General features: G+C 37.6%; 1 protein-coding gene across 12 annotated transcripts in view; it reads left to right on the forward strand.

Moving 5' to 3' along the window:
• The window catches only part of robo2 (roundabout, axon guidance receptor, homolog 2 (Drosophila)), a 380,931-nt gene that overhangs the window by 306,287 nt on the left and 59,024 nt on the right, over positions 1-15,620 (forward strand). For 8 of the 12 annotated variants that reach the window (XM_042739942.1, XM_042739949.1, XM_042739945.1 and 5 more), the window contains 5 exons: positions 6,491-6,648; positions 7,444-7,564; positions 7,916-8,054; positions 12,194-12,330; positions 15,063-15,074. In XM_042739942.1, coding sequence (XP_042595876.1) covers positions 6,491-6,648; positions 7,444-7,564; positions 7,916-8,054; positions 12,194-12,330; positions 15,063-15,074 — 567 coding nt within the window. The remainder of the gene's footprint in view (positions 1-6,490; positions 6,649-7,443; positions 7,565-7,915; positions 8,055-12,193; positions 12,331-15,062; positions 15,075-15,620) is intronic. The other 4 variants (XM_042739943.1, XM_042739955.1, XM_042739946.1 and 1 more) reach the window with 1 other exon arrangement.

A 15,620-nucleotide genomic window follows, 5' to 3' on the forward strand; every position in this document is an offset into this window, starting at 1 on the left:
TCTAAACCCCAACTCATCTGAAGTGACATGTCTCTGCTAAAACCATGTAGGCAGAGGGAAAATCCAAAAGGCAGCCATGCTAAAATTACCTCTGACCCGCAAAGAAATATATATAGAGAGAGTATAAATTGACCACAGCTCTGATTCTACAAAAGAGTTCCCCAAGGACGTTTTTCATGACGTTTCCCCATCTTGACAAACTAATTAAAGAGCAGGAGAAAGGATGGAGCAGAGGGAGATCTCAGGAAAGCCATCTCCTCAGTCACATAAAAATAGACCAAATGAAAAGTTCAGCACCTTGGAGTTCAGCGATGGAGATCTTTGATATCTGTGGAATTAGGAGCAGCCTTCATTTTATTAATCTTCCCCCTTTCTCGCTTGCTCTCTCCTTTGGAAGTTCGTGTGAATCCGAAGCGTGTAGAAATAGTAGATGAGCTTCGAAGGAGAGAGGGTTTGGCTTTTGATCAGGCGCTGTAGCAGGTTTCTCACCGTGCCGCCGAGGCTTCAGAACTCAGGAGTCGTTCATTACGGTGGATCAGGCTCTGTACGGCTGCTGGAACTTTCTTTGGAACACGTGGGTGGCTTTTGAAGTGCCTGACGATCTGTTGTGTGTGTGGATCACGCTGTTCACAGCTGGAAAACCAGTTTTGTCCAGTATAAGTTTCCATGTTGGCCAGGCTGGTTATGGCAATTAGTGCTGGTCCAGCTAGCATACCTCTGCTGCTCACCAGTAAAGCATGTCATTTTCTGTGATTATTTACTCTTGACCCTTTTTTTTTCTTCCTCTTCTTACCTACTTCACCCAAAACTGTATGATTTTGTTTTGTTTATTGAAGACAAAGGAAATGTTTAGTGAAATGTTGTCACTGCTGAGAAACTTTTGATGTCAATCTGTTGCTCAAACAAAGCTATTGTGTGGCATTAGAAGATTTTGGATTAATTTGATCAGATTTTTATTATGAATGAATGAATGAATGAATGACTGAATGGCTAGAAAGATGGATGAATGGATGGATGGATGGATGGATGGATGGATGGATGGATGGATGGATGGATGGATGGGTGGGTGGGTAGATAGACAGACAGACAGACAGACAGACAATGGACAGATGCATGGATGGATGGATGGATGGATGGATGGATGGATGGATGAGTGAATGGCCAGACGGCCAGATGGATGGAGAGATGGATGGATGAATGGATAGATAGATAAACAGACAGGCAGATGGATGGACGACAGATGAATGGATGGATGGGTGGATGGATGGATGGATGGATGGATGGATGGATGAGTGAATGGCCAGACGGCCAGATGGATGGAGAGATGGATGGATGAATGGATAGATAGATAAACAGACAGGCAGATGGATGGACGACAGATGAATGGATGGATGGATGGATGGATGGATGGATGGATGAGTGAATGGCCAGACGGCCAGATGGATGGAGAGATGGATGGATGAATGGATAGATAGATAAACAGACAGGCAGATGGATGGACGACAGATGAATGGATGGATTGGTGGATGGATGGATGAATGAATGGATGGATGGGCTAATAGATGAACAGACCAACAGATAAATATATATAGATGGATGGATGGATGGATGGATGGATGGATGGATAGATAGATAGATAGATAGATAGATTGTGTCTCTCTTCTCTGTAGCTGGTCAGGGTGTTATTTTAACACAGGAAGATGGAGACATTTGGCATCTCTTACAGACCCTGAAGTGCCTCCTTAAATGATTTTTTGGAAGGAAATGTGTCTTTAGTTATGAGGGGTGTTTAATTACCAAGTCACAGTGAAAATTAACCACCTAGTGTCTGTGTGTATTATGCAAATGAATGCTGTTTTCAGTCACAATTAAGTGATTAGAAAGCCGTCATTCTCTTTTTTTTATCCCGTTCCCTCATCATTCCTCTCTCCTTCTCCCCATCTTCCTCGTTTTGTCTTTGCTTTTCAGCAATATCACAGTAATGAAGCTATTACTTTGAGTGAATTTTAATGAGTTTTTAGCTAACATTTTAATGAGCTATACATTACCATAAAACCTGGGATTAGGCTAAATTGAATTTGGGAAGTGCACGTAGAGGACAGAGCAACAAGCAGATAGGTTCATTAAGAGTTAATTATATTGTTTGTGATGAGCTTGTTTTCCGGAGCCAAGGGTCCAGTCGGAGGTGTTGGCATGGGGCGGAAGTCATTAGCGGGTTGGCTAGCGGCAGTCTTGTTAACGGTGGAGGTGTGGCTTTTGAACGTGAGAGGTGTTCGGTTGCCAGTACATACACCTCTGTTTGACCTTGTTTTTTTTTTTTTAAATTAAGCTAATTATACTGTAATTGCCCTAAACTTTGACTATTTTTACATATGCACTGTGAAAATTTGGTGTAGCAACTATTTTGAAATTGCTAGTAAATTTCTCAAACAATTACAGAGAAATAGCAAGTAGAACAAATATTTTCTTGTAAAACAATAATCTTTTATTCACAAAAATACAGCGTATAGAAACACATAATGTAGCTAATTTATTCACTTTTTCAAACCATTTTTCTTATGCATGTTTTCTTATTTTACCACTTTATAAAGAATAGTTCACCTAAATATGTAAAATCTAAGATAGATAGATTAACCTGTTGCTTTCAAGCTGGGGTCACTGGGGCTTGAGCTCATAACAGGACTGATATACCCTGCAAACAAATGGGACAGCTTTCTTACCCACTATGGACTGGGACACATTTTCACATTACTCTTGCCTGTAACACTCTCTCTCTCTCTCTCACACACACACACACACACACACACACACACACACACACACACACACACACACACACACACACAGAGAGAGTCATGTATACGCACAGAGCCAGGGGCAGCGTGGAGAAAAAAAAAGTGCTATTTCTCTCAAAGTGACATATTTACACTCTTTCATGCGAGAGCCATATCAGACACAGCATCAACTTTAGTGAACACTTTTGAGAGGCACTCAAATGAAATGCTATCACTGCTTATGGCATGCTGGGAAAACACTCGTCTGTCCACAGTCGTTTTCTGTACCCCTCTCTCTCTCTCGATCAGTATGTTGTTGTTATAAAGTGCAGTAGGAGTGTGATATTGCTCTAGGCCAGTTCTGTGCTGTAATCCCACTGCGTTCTGACCTTTGCTGGCTCTGATGCAAACACAAGCTACCAACACTGCAGTGCATGATGGGTAAAAACAAGTTGATTTATATGCACAAATTACCATATTATCCACTCCACAGGTCTCTGTGTGTGGTCTTGCCAAATTATTTTGAAATAATTTGATCAGTATTTTATTTCTGTAAATCTGGTATATGTAAAATTATTATTATATTATATTATATTATATTATATTATATTATATTATATTATATTATATTATATAAAAATATATTATATTATATTATAACATTTAATGTATTATTTTAAAACTGATTCCTTTTCTGTTTAATGTAAAATTATATTATATTGTATTTTATTTAATCATTTACAACTATGAATTTATATTTGTTTAATTATGACATTATTGTAAAAATTAAATTAATAAATTATATAATTTCAATTAAAAACTGTTTTTATTATGGATGGATGAGGTTAACGGTAAAAATTGTGACAATTATACCAGTCACAAGTCATCTTTTATTTTATGAAACAAATTAAAAATAACATGGCTTGGCAAACAATATGTTCGGATTATGTGTTCTTCTGGCATTGCTGTTTTTGGGCATTAAATAATGGCGCAAATACCAGTAATCTGACAAGTGCAAACTTTAGTACATCTCATTGCGTGATTCATTTGAATACTCTCCTCCCATAAATGCCTTTTCATAAACTGAAACTCCTACAAATGCAAAATCAATAATTTCATAAAAAAAAATAACTGTATCCACGTCTTTTCAGTGATAATTCCTCACTCTGCATCTTTAGTAAAACTTGACAGTACTGTTTTAACACCAAAAGACGGTTTGCGCTGGCCCAAGCTGTTAGTAAAACTGGCCCATAAACAATAAATGTTTCATCTATAAAGCAGCAGTACTTCACGCAAGTCTTATAAGAGATTTTTAGGCTGTAATACAAACTTAGAGCACATTTACAGTCTCGTTACAAGGATTTGCTGTTTTTTTAGATGTATAAGGTGCCAAACATGTTGCACAAAATAAAGAAAAGACACTGGAATATCGGGCCCTTTAATTGCCTTTGGCATTGACTATATCTGACAACTCCAAACACACTTAAGTACAAAGTAGCATCTGTCCTTTTTTTAATGATCCTCTTGGCTTCCTTCCATTGCATCATCTCCTGTTACACTTTTCCACCGCAAACCCTCAACTTCACTCCAAAAGTTTTGAAATCTAGCCAAAGAAACTGCAAAGTTGCCAATGTAGCCCAAAAAAACACCCCCTCCACCTCTACCAGCCGTCCTCCAGGAGGAAGAGAAGGAGGCTGGCGGAGGAATATTCGGCAGATAAGTCTCTCCTTTAGCCTCCAGCCTGACAGACAGATGCTGCTCTCGCTAGCATGCGGGGGAGGGAGACGAACAATACATAAATATTAATCAGATGGAAGATCGAGAGGCTCATTGCACCCGGAGAGAGAGAAAGAGACATGTAAGAGAGCTGAAAGTCGAGGCTTTTGGAAGGATGAAAATGTAATTATGCGTATTGAATGTCTGTATACGGCCTGAGGCCAGAAAAAGTCATGAAGTTAAGAAATGTAAAACTACACATGCCCAGCGCTTTGTCTTACTTTACAGCGTTATTCCCATTTTAACAAATCACTAACACTAAGTATTAAACTTCAGCATGTAACTTGCCCTTGAGTGATGTCTGAAATCATGCAGTTTGTAGAGGAGAGGTGTGTTGTTACTTTTTCAAACGATAAAAAAAATAGTCACAGACTTGCATTGAAGGACCGGAGCTGTAACTAGGAGAGCAGAATATCTTACAGACTTGTTAGTGTGCTCTTTTGAGCAACAGCCTAGCAACCGTCCAGAATACCCTAGCAACTGCACTGCCAAACATTAGAAACTGCTCGAAACACCATAGCAACTCTATGGCATGTTTAATGCAGGGATGTACCACTGACACTCTAATCTGAAAATATAAAATTCTAGTGGTTTGTATAATAATAATAATAATAATAATAATAATAATAATAATAATAATAATGTAATTTATTTTGACAAAATTAAACATTATTTGGTGAAATGTTTTCCAATTTTTTCTTTAGTGTCAGTGTGTAAAAAATTATTTCATAAAATAAAACAGCATCAACTGTGAAAGTGCTAATGAACATAATAATAATAAAAATAATAATAATTATTATTATTTTTATTATTATTATTATTATTATTATTATTATTATTATTATTATTATTATTATTATTATTATTATTATATTTGTCACTTTAATATACCATTCAACTCATGTTAGAGTTTGAACAGCTTTAAACATGATTTATCCAATCATATTTTTGAGTCTGAGTGTTTTTTTTTTCATAATTATTATTAAATCACTTTAAAGTCATTATCTGATTCATAAATCTTAACTAAGACAAATCGAGAAATTTTTTCTCTATTAACGCATTATCAGTTGACAGATCTATCCTTTTGTCTCTCACAGGTCAGCGCTAGAGTATAATTACCCAACTCATTTATTAATAAAGTGGTGTTGATGAATGTGAAGATGTGTACAGGTGTGTTTATTAATTCATTGCATTTATTCATTGCTGATAATTGGGTGACCTCGTGTATGTTTTTGCTGTCGAGTTTATTGCTACATTAGTCATGGCCAGAGGCATAGTTGGTGATGAAAGGGTGAGCATGGGTGATTAGTTGGCACAGATTTACCCGCCCACCCCCACCCCCTCCACCGACTGTGTGTGTGTGTGTGTGTGTGTGTGTGTGTGTGTGTGTGTGTGTGTGTGTGTGTGTGTGTGTGTGTGTGTGTGCGTGTGTGTGTGTGTGTGTGTGTTGCCGTTCTTCCTCTGCTTCACGCATATGAGTGACACAGAGCTGGAGGGCACAATATGTCTTCCCTCACTCTGTTTGTTCTCCTGTCTCGATAGGGAACCCCATTAAGTCCAATTAAGTTTTCCTTGTAGTCACCCTATCAAATAAAACTCATACACACCCTCCTGTAGATGGCTGCCTTCACACGCAGCGTGATTTACTGCGTCTGGCATTCCCGTGACCTCAAAATATAACTTTCAAACAGGTGTCTCTCCTCACCCCTGTTGAATGGGAGCTACAGTAACATTTGAACACTGCTGGAGCGTGTTAACGTTTTAGAGAACTTAATGAAATGACATCTGTTTCAGCAACAAAAGAACATTTATTTGTGCCTCGGGGATTGTAAGCATGACTAAATTTGCAAATGGTTAAAGAACAAGCTAATCTTCCTCTCTCTCTCTCTCTCTCTCTCTCTCTCTCTTTTCTATCCTCCTTCTCTCTCTCTTTCTTTCAGTGTTACGTGATGATTTCAGACAGAACCCTACGGATGTGGTGGTGGCTGCTGGAGAGCCGGCCATCCTGGAGTGCGTTCCCCCTCGTGGACACCCGGAACCCACCATCTACTGGAAGAAAGACAAAGTACGAATCGATGAGAGGGATGACAGGATCAAGGTGAGAAATGGAGACTATGCATATTTAGGGTTGCAAAGAGCTGAAATTTTTCTGAAAAGTTTTTTTTTTTTTTTTTTAAATCCATGAAATTGTCCAAAAATCCTGGAATGTTTCTGGAAATTTTCCTAGAAATTGTTTGCCTCTTTTCAGCCCTATTCATATTCAATTTGTTTGTATGTAATTTATTGTGTTTTAATTTTATTTTATTATTTTAAAATATAATAAATGTTATAAATTATTTATATTGTTATTTAAAAAATCTAAAACAAAATCCTTTAAATTCACTTGCTTGCATGTGCAAGAAAAGAAAATTAATGTATTTTGTTACACTTACAGTATATGGGTTTTGCTTTGTTGTTTTGTTTTGTTCTCTAAAGACCTTGTTTTGTCTCGTCTTGTCTTGTCTTGTTTTGCATAAAACATTTTTTTGCAAGACCAAAAAATAAATAAATAAATAAATTCAAAACCAAAACATTTTTTTTGTTTTAAGACAAAAACATTCTGCCTACAAAGGTGTATTGTTCAAAGATAAATGTTTCTAAACTTATGACACTTTTTTTTGCAACAAAGGAAGCTTTATTTGAGGTATGAGGTATTGAGGTGGAATGTTGGTTAATTATCTAGCTTTGAATCTAGAACATTAAAGGTTCAAAACCAGCAAAAGGTGAAACATAAGCCACATCTATTTTGCCCTTGAGCAAGGCATTTAACTTCAGATAGCTCCACAGAGAGGGCTGCAGTAACTTATCACATGAGTTGTTACAGAGAGTGTAACGTTCCTGTCTTCCCCTTCAGATCCGTGGAGGGAAGCTGATGATCTCCAACACTAGGAAAAGTGACGCTGGCATGTACATCTGCGTGGGCACCAACATGGTCGGCGAGAGAGACAGTGAGACGGCCCAGGTCACCGTGTTCGGTATGTGCCAACTATAGTCTGACATTTCTAAACCACAATATCAAATAAAATATAAAAAAATATTTGAGTCATGCTCTGAAAATGTTTAACATCTCAGCTCATAGTTGATGCTTTTGTAAACAGGCAAGTTGGAAGCGTGAGAGAATGTGTCATGTTTAATTCCTCTATTATGCTTGTGTCTTCACTTTAGTCATAAAACATGCTGGAACACAAAGTGTATGATACACTTACACAATACCACAAATCTCTGTGAGAGCTTCTGTCCGGGATCTGTGACTTCATGCTGAGTCACAGCAAGTGAATGAAGTCTCTGTGTCTCTTATGTCCTTTTCTCGTCTGCGTGTCTTTCAGAGAGACCCACATTCCTACGACGGCCCATTAACCAGGTGGTTCTGGAGGAGGAGGCGGTGGAGTTTCGCTGTCAAGTGCAGGGAGACCCCCAGCCTACCGTCCGCTGGAAAAAAGATGAAATTGACGTCCCCCGTGGGAGGTGAGATGGGGACACGCTGGCAGAGACGTCTGCCAATCTAAAGCATTATTTCAAACGTCTGCTCCCACAGCCATAAAAGCCGTTTGTGATGTAGGTGTTGAGCTCCATGCTCAGGCCCATTGTCAGAAACACACCAGCTCCGTCGTGAGGCCCCCTGCAGATCATAAAAGCCAGAGCTGCGTCGTGGGCCTCACTGGTTGTGTTCTTTTGCTCCGTGCTGAGGCCCTGAGGTAAAGACAGGTGAGGCTGCAGGTGGACCGATGCAGGTGAGGCTCTGGCAAGGCAAAAGAGATGTTACGAACCCTCAGGCCTCTTCATTCAAACTGTGATTGTGAGATAAAGAGAGGGAGAGAGGATGAGAACGCTTTTGACAAAGATCATCCTTCCAGCCATACATAAAAAAGATTTAGTCATGGACCAGATACATTGTGTCAAAAGCAATAAATCTGGGATTGAATTCATAAAAAACACAAGATAAAATGGGAAATGATCATAGGGCTGAGAAAGGATGCCAATTTTCATATTACTCTTTTTACTCATTTTACTCATTTTACATTAAAAAGTACTATGGTGTTATATATATATGTAATAAGTCATATATATAATAAGTGTATTATTTGATGAAATATGATCAAAGCCACTTTTTATTTTTGTTTTCATAGTTTTGCACTACAAATCATGTCAGAATATGTACTGTAATATGGGCAGAACTACTGTGGTTAAATTTGTATTTGTATATTGATAGATTAAGATATAATTACTTTTCCATGTTCCTTTCATCAGATCACAAATGTCGTTCTGTGCATTTCCATGAACACTTTTCTTGGTTTATTAGTTTTGCAAGAAACAATTAGATTAATCTACATCATTCAGCTGTCAGCTAAAAAACACATAGTAATTACTTCAGCGAGTGTTATAATCAGTGTATCTGTCAGGTAATAATTCAACATGCTTCTTCTCTTTTCTTTCAAAGAAGCATATCGAGAAATTAATTAGGTTTGGAGAAAGAAACAATGACAATCTAATAATTAAATAATTCTCAGTCTCGCAGCACGTAATTACCACAAGACCCAGACTAGACAAAACACGTGTCTCGTCGTCTTATTTCCCGTCTCTAAAGCGGCAGATTATTTTAATTTTGACATTCTCAGCCGTCGCCCGTTGTGCAGAGTCACTTGTATTTTCCTCATCGGCTCTTTCGCTCCTGATTATGTAGATGTCTGACTTCAAAGAGCTTGCGTATGTGGTAGATAACGGCTTGGAAACCAGCTGACCTTCAGGTTATACAATCACACAGACACCCACATTCACAAAACATCATGTTATAACATTCACGTTATAGTCACATTTAATAGGTGAGAACCTTCGGAAAAGGCATGTGTCGTGGAATTCTTTTACAGAATTTCACAAACTTCTGCTGCTGTCAGGATGTCTGTGCTGTTCATACAGAGATGAGATATGAAGTCATTAGCTCGTCAATGTAACACCAGGCCATTTGGTGCAGACTTTCACAGCAACTCTGAGCTCCAAGTACAAATTAACAAGGAAAAGACACTCAAAAGCTGTGTCTGCAAATGTTTAAACCCCAAATCTGTCAGGAACGCATGCTGCGTAATGTGTGTGTGTGTTGTTTGGAGGCCGATGGAGTGTAGTGTGTCCTCAGCATTGCCCTGTTTCGTGTGTAATTGCATTCCTCTCCTAATAGAGACCAGATCCAGCTCAGAGAGGAAGTACATACAGAGCGCTACTGTTTCTGTGTGTGTGTTTTTTGTTTTACAAGGCAATATTTAGTCTTAGTGGTTGAAAATCTGATTTGCATCTGTTTATGTTGTTTCTTTAATCTCCGTCTCTCTCTTTCTGTGTCCAATCACATCAGACTTTGCCTCAGGCTGTGTCAGAAAGACACTTGATATATCAGAGAGTTTAGCTTCTGTACAGTGTTATTCACCTTCCATTTTCATTCAAACAGTATCTCCTTTATTTTCCTAAACCTGAAGTGAACCTGGACTTTGTGACCTTACATATATAATCAAAACATGTAATATGTCCCAAAGTAGTATAGTGAAGTTAGCAGTTGTAGCTGAGGAAACCAGTCTGACTGTAGCTGAAAATGAGTGTGGTTATTATTTATTTATTTTTATTATTTTTTTTACCATTATGAGCAAATCTCTAGAAAATTGAGAATGGCCAGGTGACATTTATATTCAACTATATATATATATATATATATATATATATATATATATATATATATATATATATATATATATATATATATATATATATATATAATTAATTAAATTAATTAAAACTGTATTATTATACTGTAATGTGAATATATGTTAAATTTAGATAGATACACACACACACACACACACACACACACACACATATATATATATATATATATATATATATATATATATATATATATATATATATATATATATATATATATATATATATATATAATTGACATTAAAATAAACTATACAATTTTACATCATATAGGGGATTGTAAAAAAAAATTAGGCTGCATGTTCTTTTTACTGTAATTTTTTTTTTTTTTTTTTTTTATTAAGCATTCTGTGGTTTGACTGTATATTGTCTTCATAAAAAACAGTCTGCAGAAGTATAATTCTGGTCTTATTGGTCCTCGTGTCGGGGATCAGCCTGTTTCCTGCACCACATGGTGTGCTCTCTGAGCCCTGCTTCCTGTGGAAGGGTGGATCTGGAGTGATAAACAGCAGACAGAGTGTTGTCTAGCTGTCAGACAAAAACCGCTATGGCACAACACCCTCTCACACTTGCTCACAGACACGCATACACTCTCCAGAAATCCCAATTATAGCAAAATACTACAAAGAAGACCATCCTGCAAGGCCTGTCAACTTCTCAACCGCACTTTCACCTCACACACACACACACACACACACAGCTCATCACCTTTGGCTGTCAGTTTCCAGGACATAGTGCTCCTGAAGTACCTAGGAGCTGCCAGAGAGGTGCAGATCAATAAGGCTGGATTCTACATCTCAAATCCCTCTCTGTACAGTCTGACCTGGAATCGGCCTGTTTTTTTTTTTGTTTGTTTGTTTTTTTATTAGCTCCCAGATACGCCCACTTCTTTCTCTCACACACACACATCGGACTCCTCATAAATATTGGAAGCATCTGCGGTTCCAGTTGAAAGCCTCTTCTTTCTCTGTAGAGTGTGTGTCATTGTTGAATAATTGATCTTTCTCTGTCAGTAATAAAAAAATGCAGTGTTTCTATACAATGGTCTTTCTCTGGATATACCAGATTTTTCTCATATGGTGTTCTAAAAAGCATCTGCCATTATGTATTATAAACTTTAATGGTAATTTTAATATAGCTTATGTATTACACACTACGGTTTAAAATTGTGGGGTTGGTATGACTTTTTTTAATGTTTCAAAAAGAAGTATCTTATGCTTATTAAGCCTGCATTAAAAACAGGAGGGGAAATTGAAAGTTCAAAAGTGCAGCATTTATTTGAAATATTGCACTTTTGAGCAATTCAACACATCCTTGCTGAATAAAAGTATTTTATATCTAGTTTATATCTAATAAATCAAGGGCCAGATTTACCAGTGCAAACCCTCATTTGGCGTTAAAAAACTAATGTCAGGATTTACTACAGACACATAATTGGAAATTAGCCGCTGAAAAGGCGTGGACAGTTATTTTTGCGACTCACCTTATAGAATACACATTTGTAGGAGTTTCCCTTTCGATTGGTAAAGAGCATTTAAATGAATCAGGCAACAAGGTTTACTAAGATTTGCACTCGTCAGTTCACTAGTATTTGCGCCATTATTTAAAACCCCAAAAAAGCAAAACTTTTCTCTGCTCTTGGTAGATTGCGCTGGTCATTATGGAAAGGAGATGTTGCATCTGTGTTCTTTAATGTGCACTTTGTCAGTAAATCACCCACAGAATTTTTCCCACCCATCAGTGCTTTTATGGAATTGCACACTAATACTAATTTGCCCTCTTTAGTAAATCTGGCCCCATGTCTTACTGACCCCAGTGTTTACTGTACTTACATATGTTAATCACATAGTCAGAAGTGGTTTCTAATTTCTGTACTCATCTTCTCTTTATATGTGTTTTAGGTATGATATTAAATATGATAAAGACGACTATGTGCTGAGGATAAAGAAGGCAGCAGCGAGCGATGAAGGAACCTTCACCTGTGTAGCTGAGAATAGAGTTGGCAAAACGGAGGCGTCCGCCACCCTCACGGTCAGAGGTCAGTTGAGTATCCAAGTCTACCACAAAAGTTAAATGACACTGCTTACAACTTTCCTTGCCTTGCAGGGTGGTTGGTAGCCTTCAAAAATCTGCATTTCATCAAAATGTTTCAAAGCAACTCATGCAATCAGCTTAGTCAAATGCTTTTGATTGCATCATTGATTACTAATTACTGGTTTTGATTACTTCATTATAATTATTGATTGCTAGATTCCTAGATTCCTAAATTTTACCCTTTGTTTAAGGGCTTAAAGGGTTAGTTCACCCAAAAATGAAAATTAGCTTATGTTTTACTTACCCTGAAAACATCCTAGGTGTATATGACTTTCTTCTTTCAGACGAATCCAATCGGAGTTATATTAAACATTGTCTTGGCCCCTCCAAGCATTACAATAGCTTTTTTAATGGACAGCTTCGGGGGTGAATACAGGCCTCCTTTAGCGAATCCATGCGTTTTTTAAGAAAATATCCATATTTCAAACGTAATAAACACTATTTTTCTCACGTCTGCTGACTGTCATACGTCCAGGCCGTTCCAGCAGTCTTCTGGACTGTTGACAAAAAGCACCCACTTTGTAATGCTTGGAGGGGCCAGGACCATTTTTAATATAACTTTGTTATTTTTGTCTGAAAGAAGAAAATCATATACACCTAGGATGCCTTGAGGGTGAGTACATCACAGGCTAATTTTCATTTTTGGGTGAACTAACCCAAAAGGAGTTTTACAGGAGTTTCTTCTGCTCATCAAGGCTGCATTTATTTGATCAAAAATACAGGGGAAAATGTAACATTGTGAAATATTATTATGTAAAATAATTTTTTTCTATTTTAATATACATTAAAATCTAATTTATTCCTGTGATGCAAAGCTGAATTTTCAGCATCATTACTCCAGTCTTCAGTGTCACATGATCTTTCAGAAATCATTCTAATATGCTGATTTATTATCAGTGCTGGAAACTGTTGTGCTGCTTAATATTTTTTTGGAACCTGTGATACTTTTTTCAGGATTCTCAGATTAATAAAAAGTTAAAAAGAAGAGCATTTTCTTTTAAAGAATATGCATATTTCTAACAATATGCACAACCGTTCAAAAGTTTGTGGTCAGTACATTTTTATTCTTTTTTTTTTTTGAAAGAAATTAAAATGTTTATTCAGCAAGGATGTGTTAAAAGTAGTGATAGCAAATATTTATATTGTTAGAAAATATTTATATTTTGAATAAATGCTGTTCATTTTAACTTTTTATTCATCAAAGAATCCTGAAAAAAAGATAAAAAGATAAAAACAGATTTATTTAAAAAAAAAATATTTGACAAACAAAACCAAATATTAGTGCATTTCACAGAGATCCAACAGTGCATTTATGCTGATCTTGGTTATCTGACTCTATCATAAGGTTTCCCTTTACTGGAAATCAATAGCAGTGTAATGTATTTTGGTGTAGTCTCAGTCTAAAAGAGTGAGATAACCTCCTGACGGGTCTCAAATGAACTCCTGAAGTGTAATTTAGGTGGTGGGTGATCTTGCCCTGAGCTCAAATCCTTTTTTTGTTATTTACACCCCCTAGAATGGAGGCCACCAACCCCCCTCTCTGCACACACATAAACATGCTATCTCCTCGGTTCCACTGTGGCACTCCAGCCCAAACCAGCGAAACCATTTCACAGTTTACTGGTGCAGACCGACCTCGAAAAGCCCAGATCTGATGGGCAAGGTTAATAATTTTTTTTTTTTTTTTGCCATTATATCCCTCTCTCTCCTTCCAACTCTTCTCCGTCTCCCTTCTCTTCTCACCACATTAAATCAAACTGCCTAGATGCTCTGTGGAGGGCTTTAAAACTTCATGTGGGGGGGGGGTCCAGCCTCCATCAGGAGTCTTCAGCAGCCACCAGTGACAGACATAAATCAATCATTCAGCCCTTTTGAAAGCGGGATTTACAAGCGGACAGGGTTCGGCCATGAAGGGATGTTTGGGGATGCAGAGTGGAGGGGTTTTACACAAGCTAACTTTCAAGAAAGAGAGGAGGGAAGGAAGGAGAGGACAGCACTCTGAGCGTGATTGCTCCCTCTTAATGTCAATATGGCATCAGCCTCCATGACAGCTCCACTACTGCATTAAATATGAACTGCTTTTTTTGTCAGCTAGATTCTCTTGGCCATTCTGTCTATTTTGCCCACATTCTGTCTTGCTGGTTCAGCTTCTTCACAAGGAGCTGTGTATATAGACCTCATTATTGCAGGTGAAGCAGATTTCATAGCTTGAATTGTATCCCGGACGAGCCCCCGATTTTAATGACTTCATATGAAATAAGATACCTGTCAGTTAAGGAGGAGAGACAGGAGTGCTGATTTTGATTCTTAGCTGTCCATGTGCTCACACAATAAAAATAAACATTAAATTTGTCTGCCACCAAGTGGTGCTAGTCCAGATGAGCATTTTTATGATGTTAATTTTTTAAGGTTCCAGTCAACAATAAAGTGTAAAAATGAAATTGAATAAACTTCATTGCATTTTCCCTCTTCTCCTTGCATCTCCGCTGTGGAATCTGTTTCCACCGACAACACTGTGCTGAAATGGAAAAAACAAAACACATTGCCATTGTTCATTCTAAATTTGGTTTCTTTTGTTCTTAATTCTTTTCGCTTTCTTCTTTGTTCGTCCTTTCTGTTTTTGTCCGTCTTTTGTCATTTTTTGTTGTCTTCACTCCACCATTGTTGTGTCTTCAGCTCGCCCTGTCGGTAAGTACCCATCCCAGTCACTCCTTCATACTGCATGTGTGCCTTCTGTGCTCCTTCTTCCTCTCCTGCTACACACACACACACACAACTGCTACACTGTTGCTGGCTCAACTCTTCAACTAACTCTGTAGAGGTTCAGTACTTCCTGTTTCCGCTTCACTACTTCCCCTTACCATCGTTATGAACTTGATAGCTCTTAACTAAGGTAACAGAGTAGAGTTTTATCCCTTACTAACCTGTGGCTGTACTAACTACATTTATTGTAGGAATATAGGTTGTGATGGTACTGCTAAAAAAGCTTATGAGTGTGGTATTTGCTTAAGACTTGTGGCTTCTGCTTAATGAATATAATTCAGCAGTTTTACTAACACACACAGCCATCTGGGACTACATTTGGCTGAGTTAGAATACTTTAAAACAATGTGTTCTAGCATTCAGAGAGGGTGTTTGATTAGTCATGTCAGTTTATGTTTATTTTTCTGTCTTTGTGTGCATTTCAGAGAGCATGCATGCTTTTTGTCCTGTTGTTCTCATATGTGTTTACTT

Source organism: Cyprinus carpio, chromosome B15 (genome assembly GCF_018340385.1).
Source record: "Cyprinus carpio isolate SPL01 chromosome B15, ASM1834038v1, whole genome shotgun sequence".
NCBI classification, from domain to species: domain Eukaryota; kingdom Metazoa; phylum Chordata; class Actinopteri; order Cypriniformes; family Cyprinidae; genus Cyprinus; species Cyprinus carpio.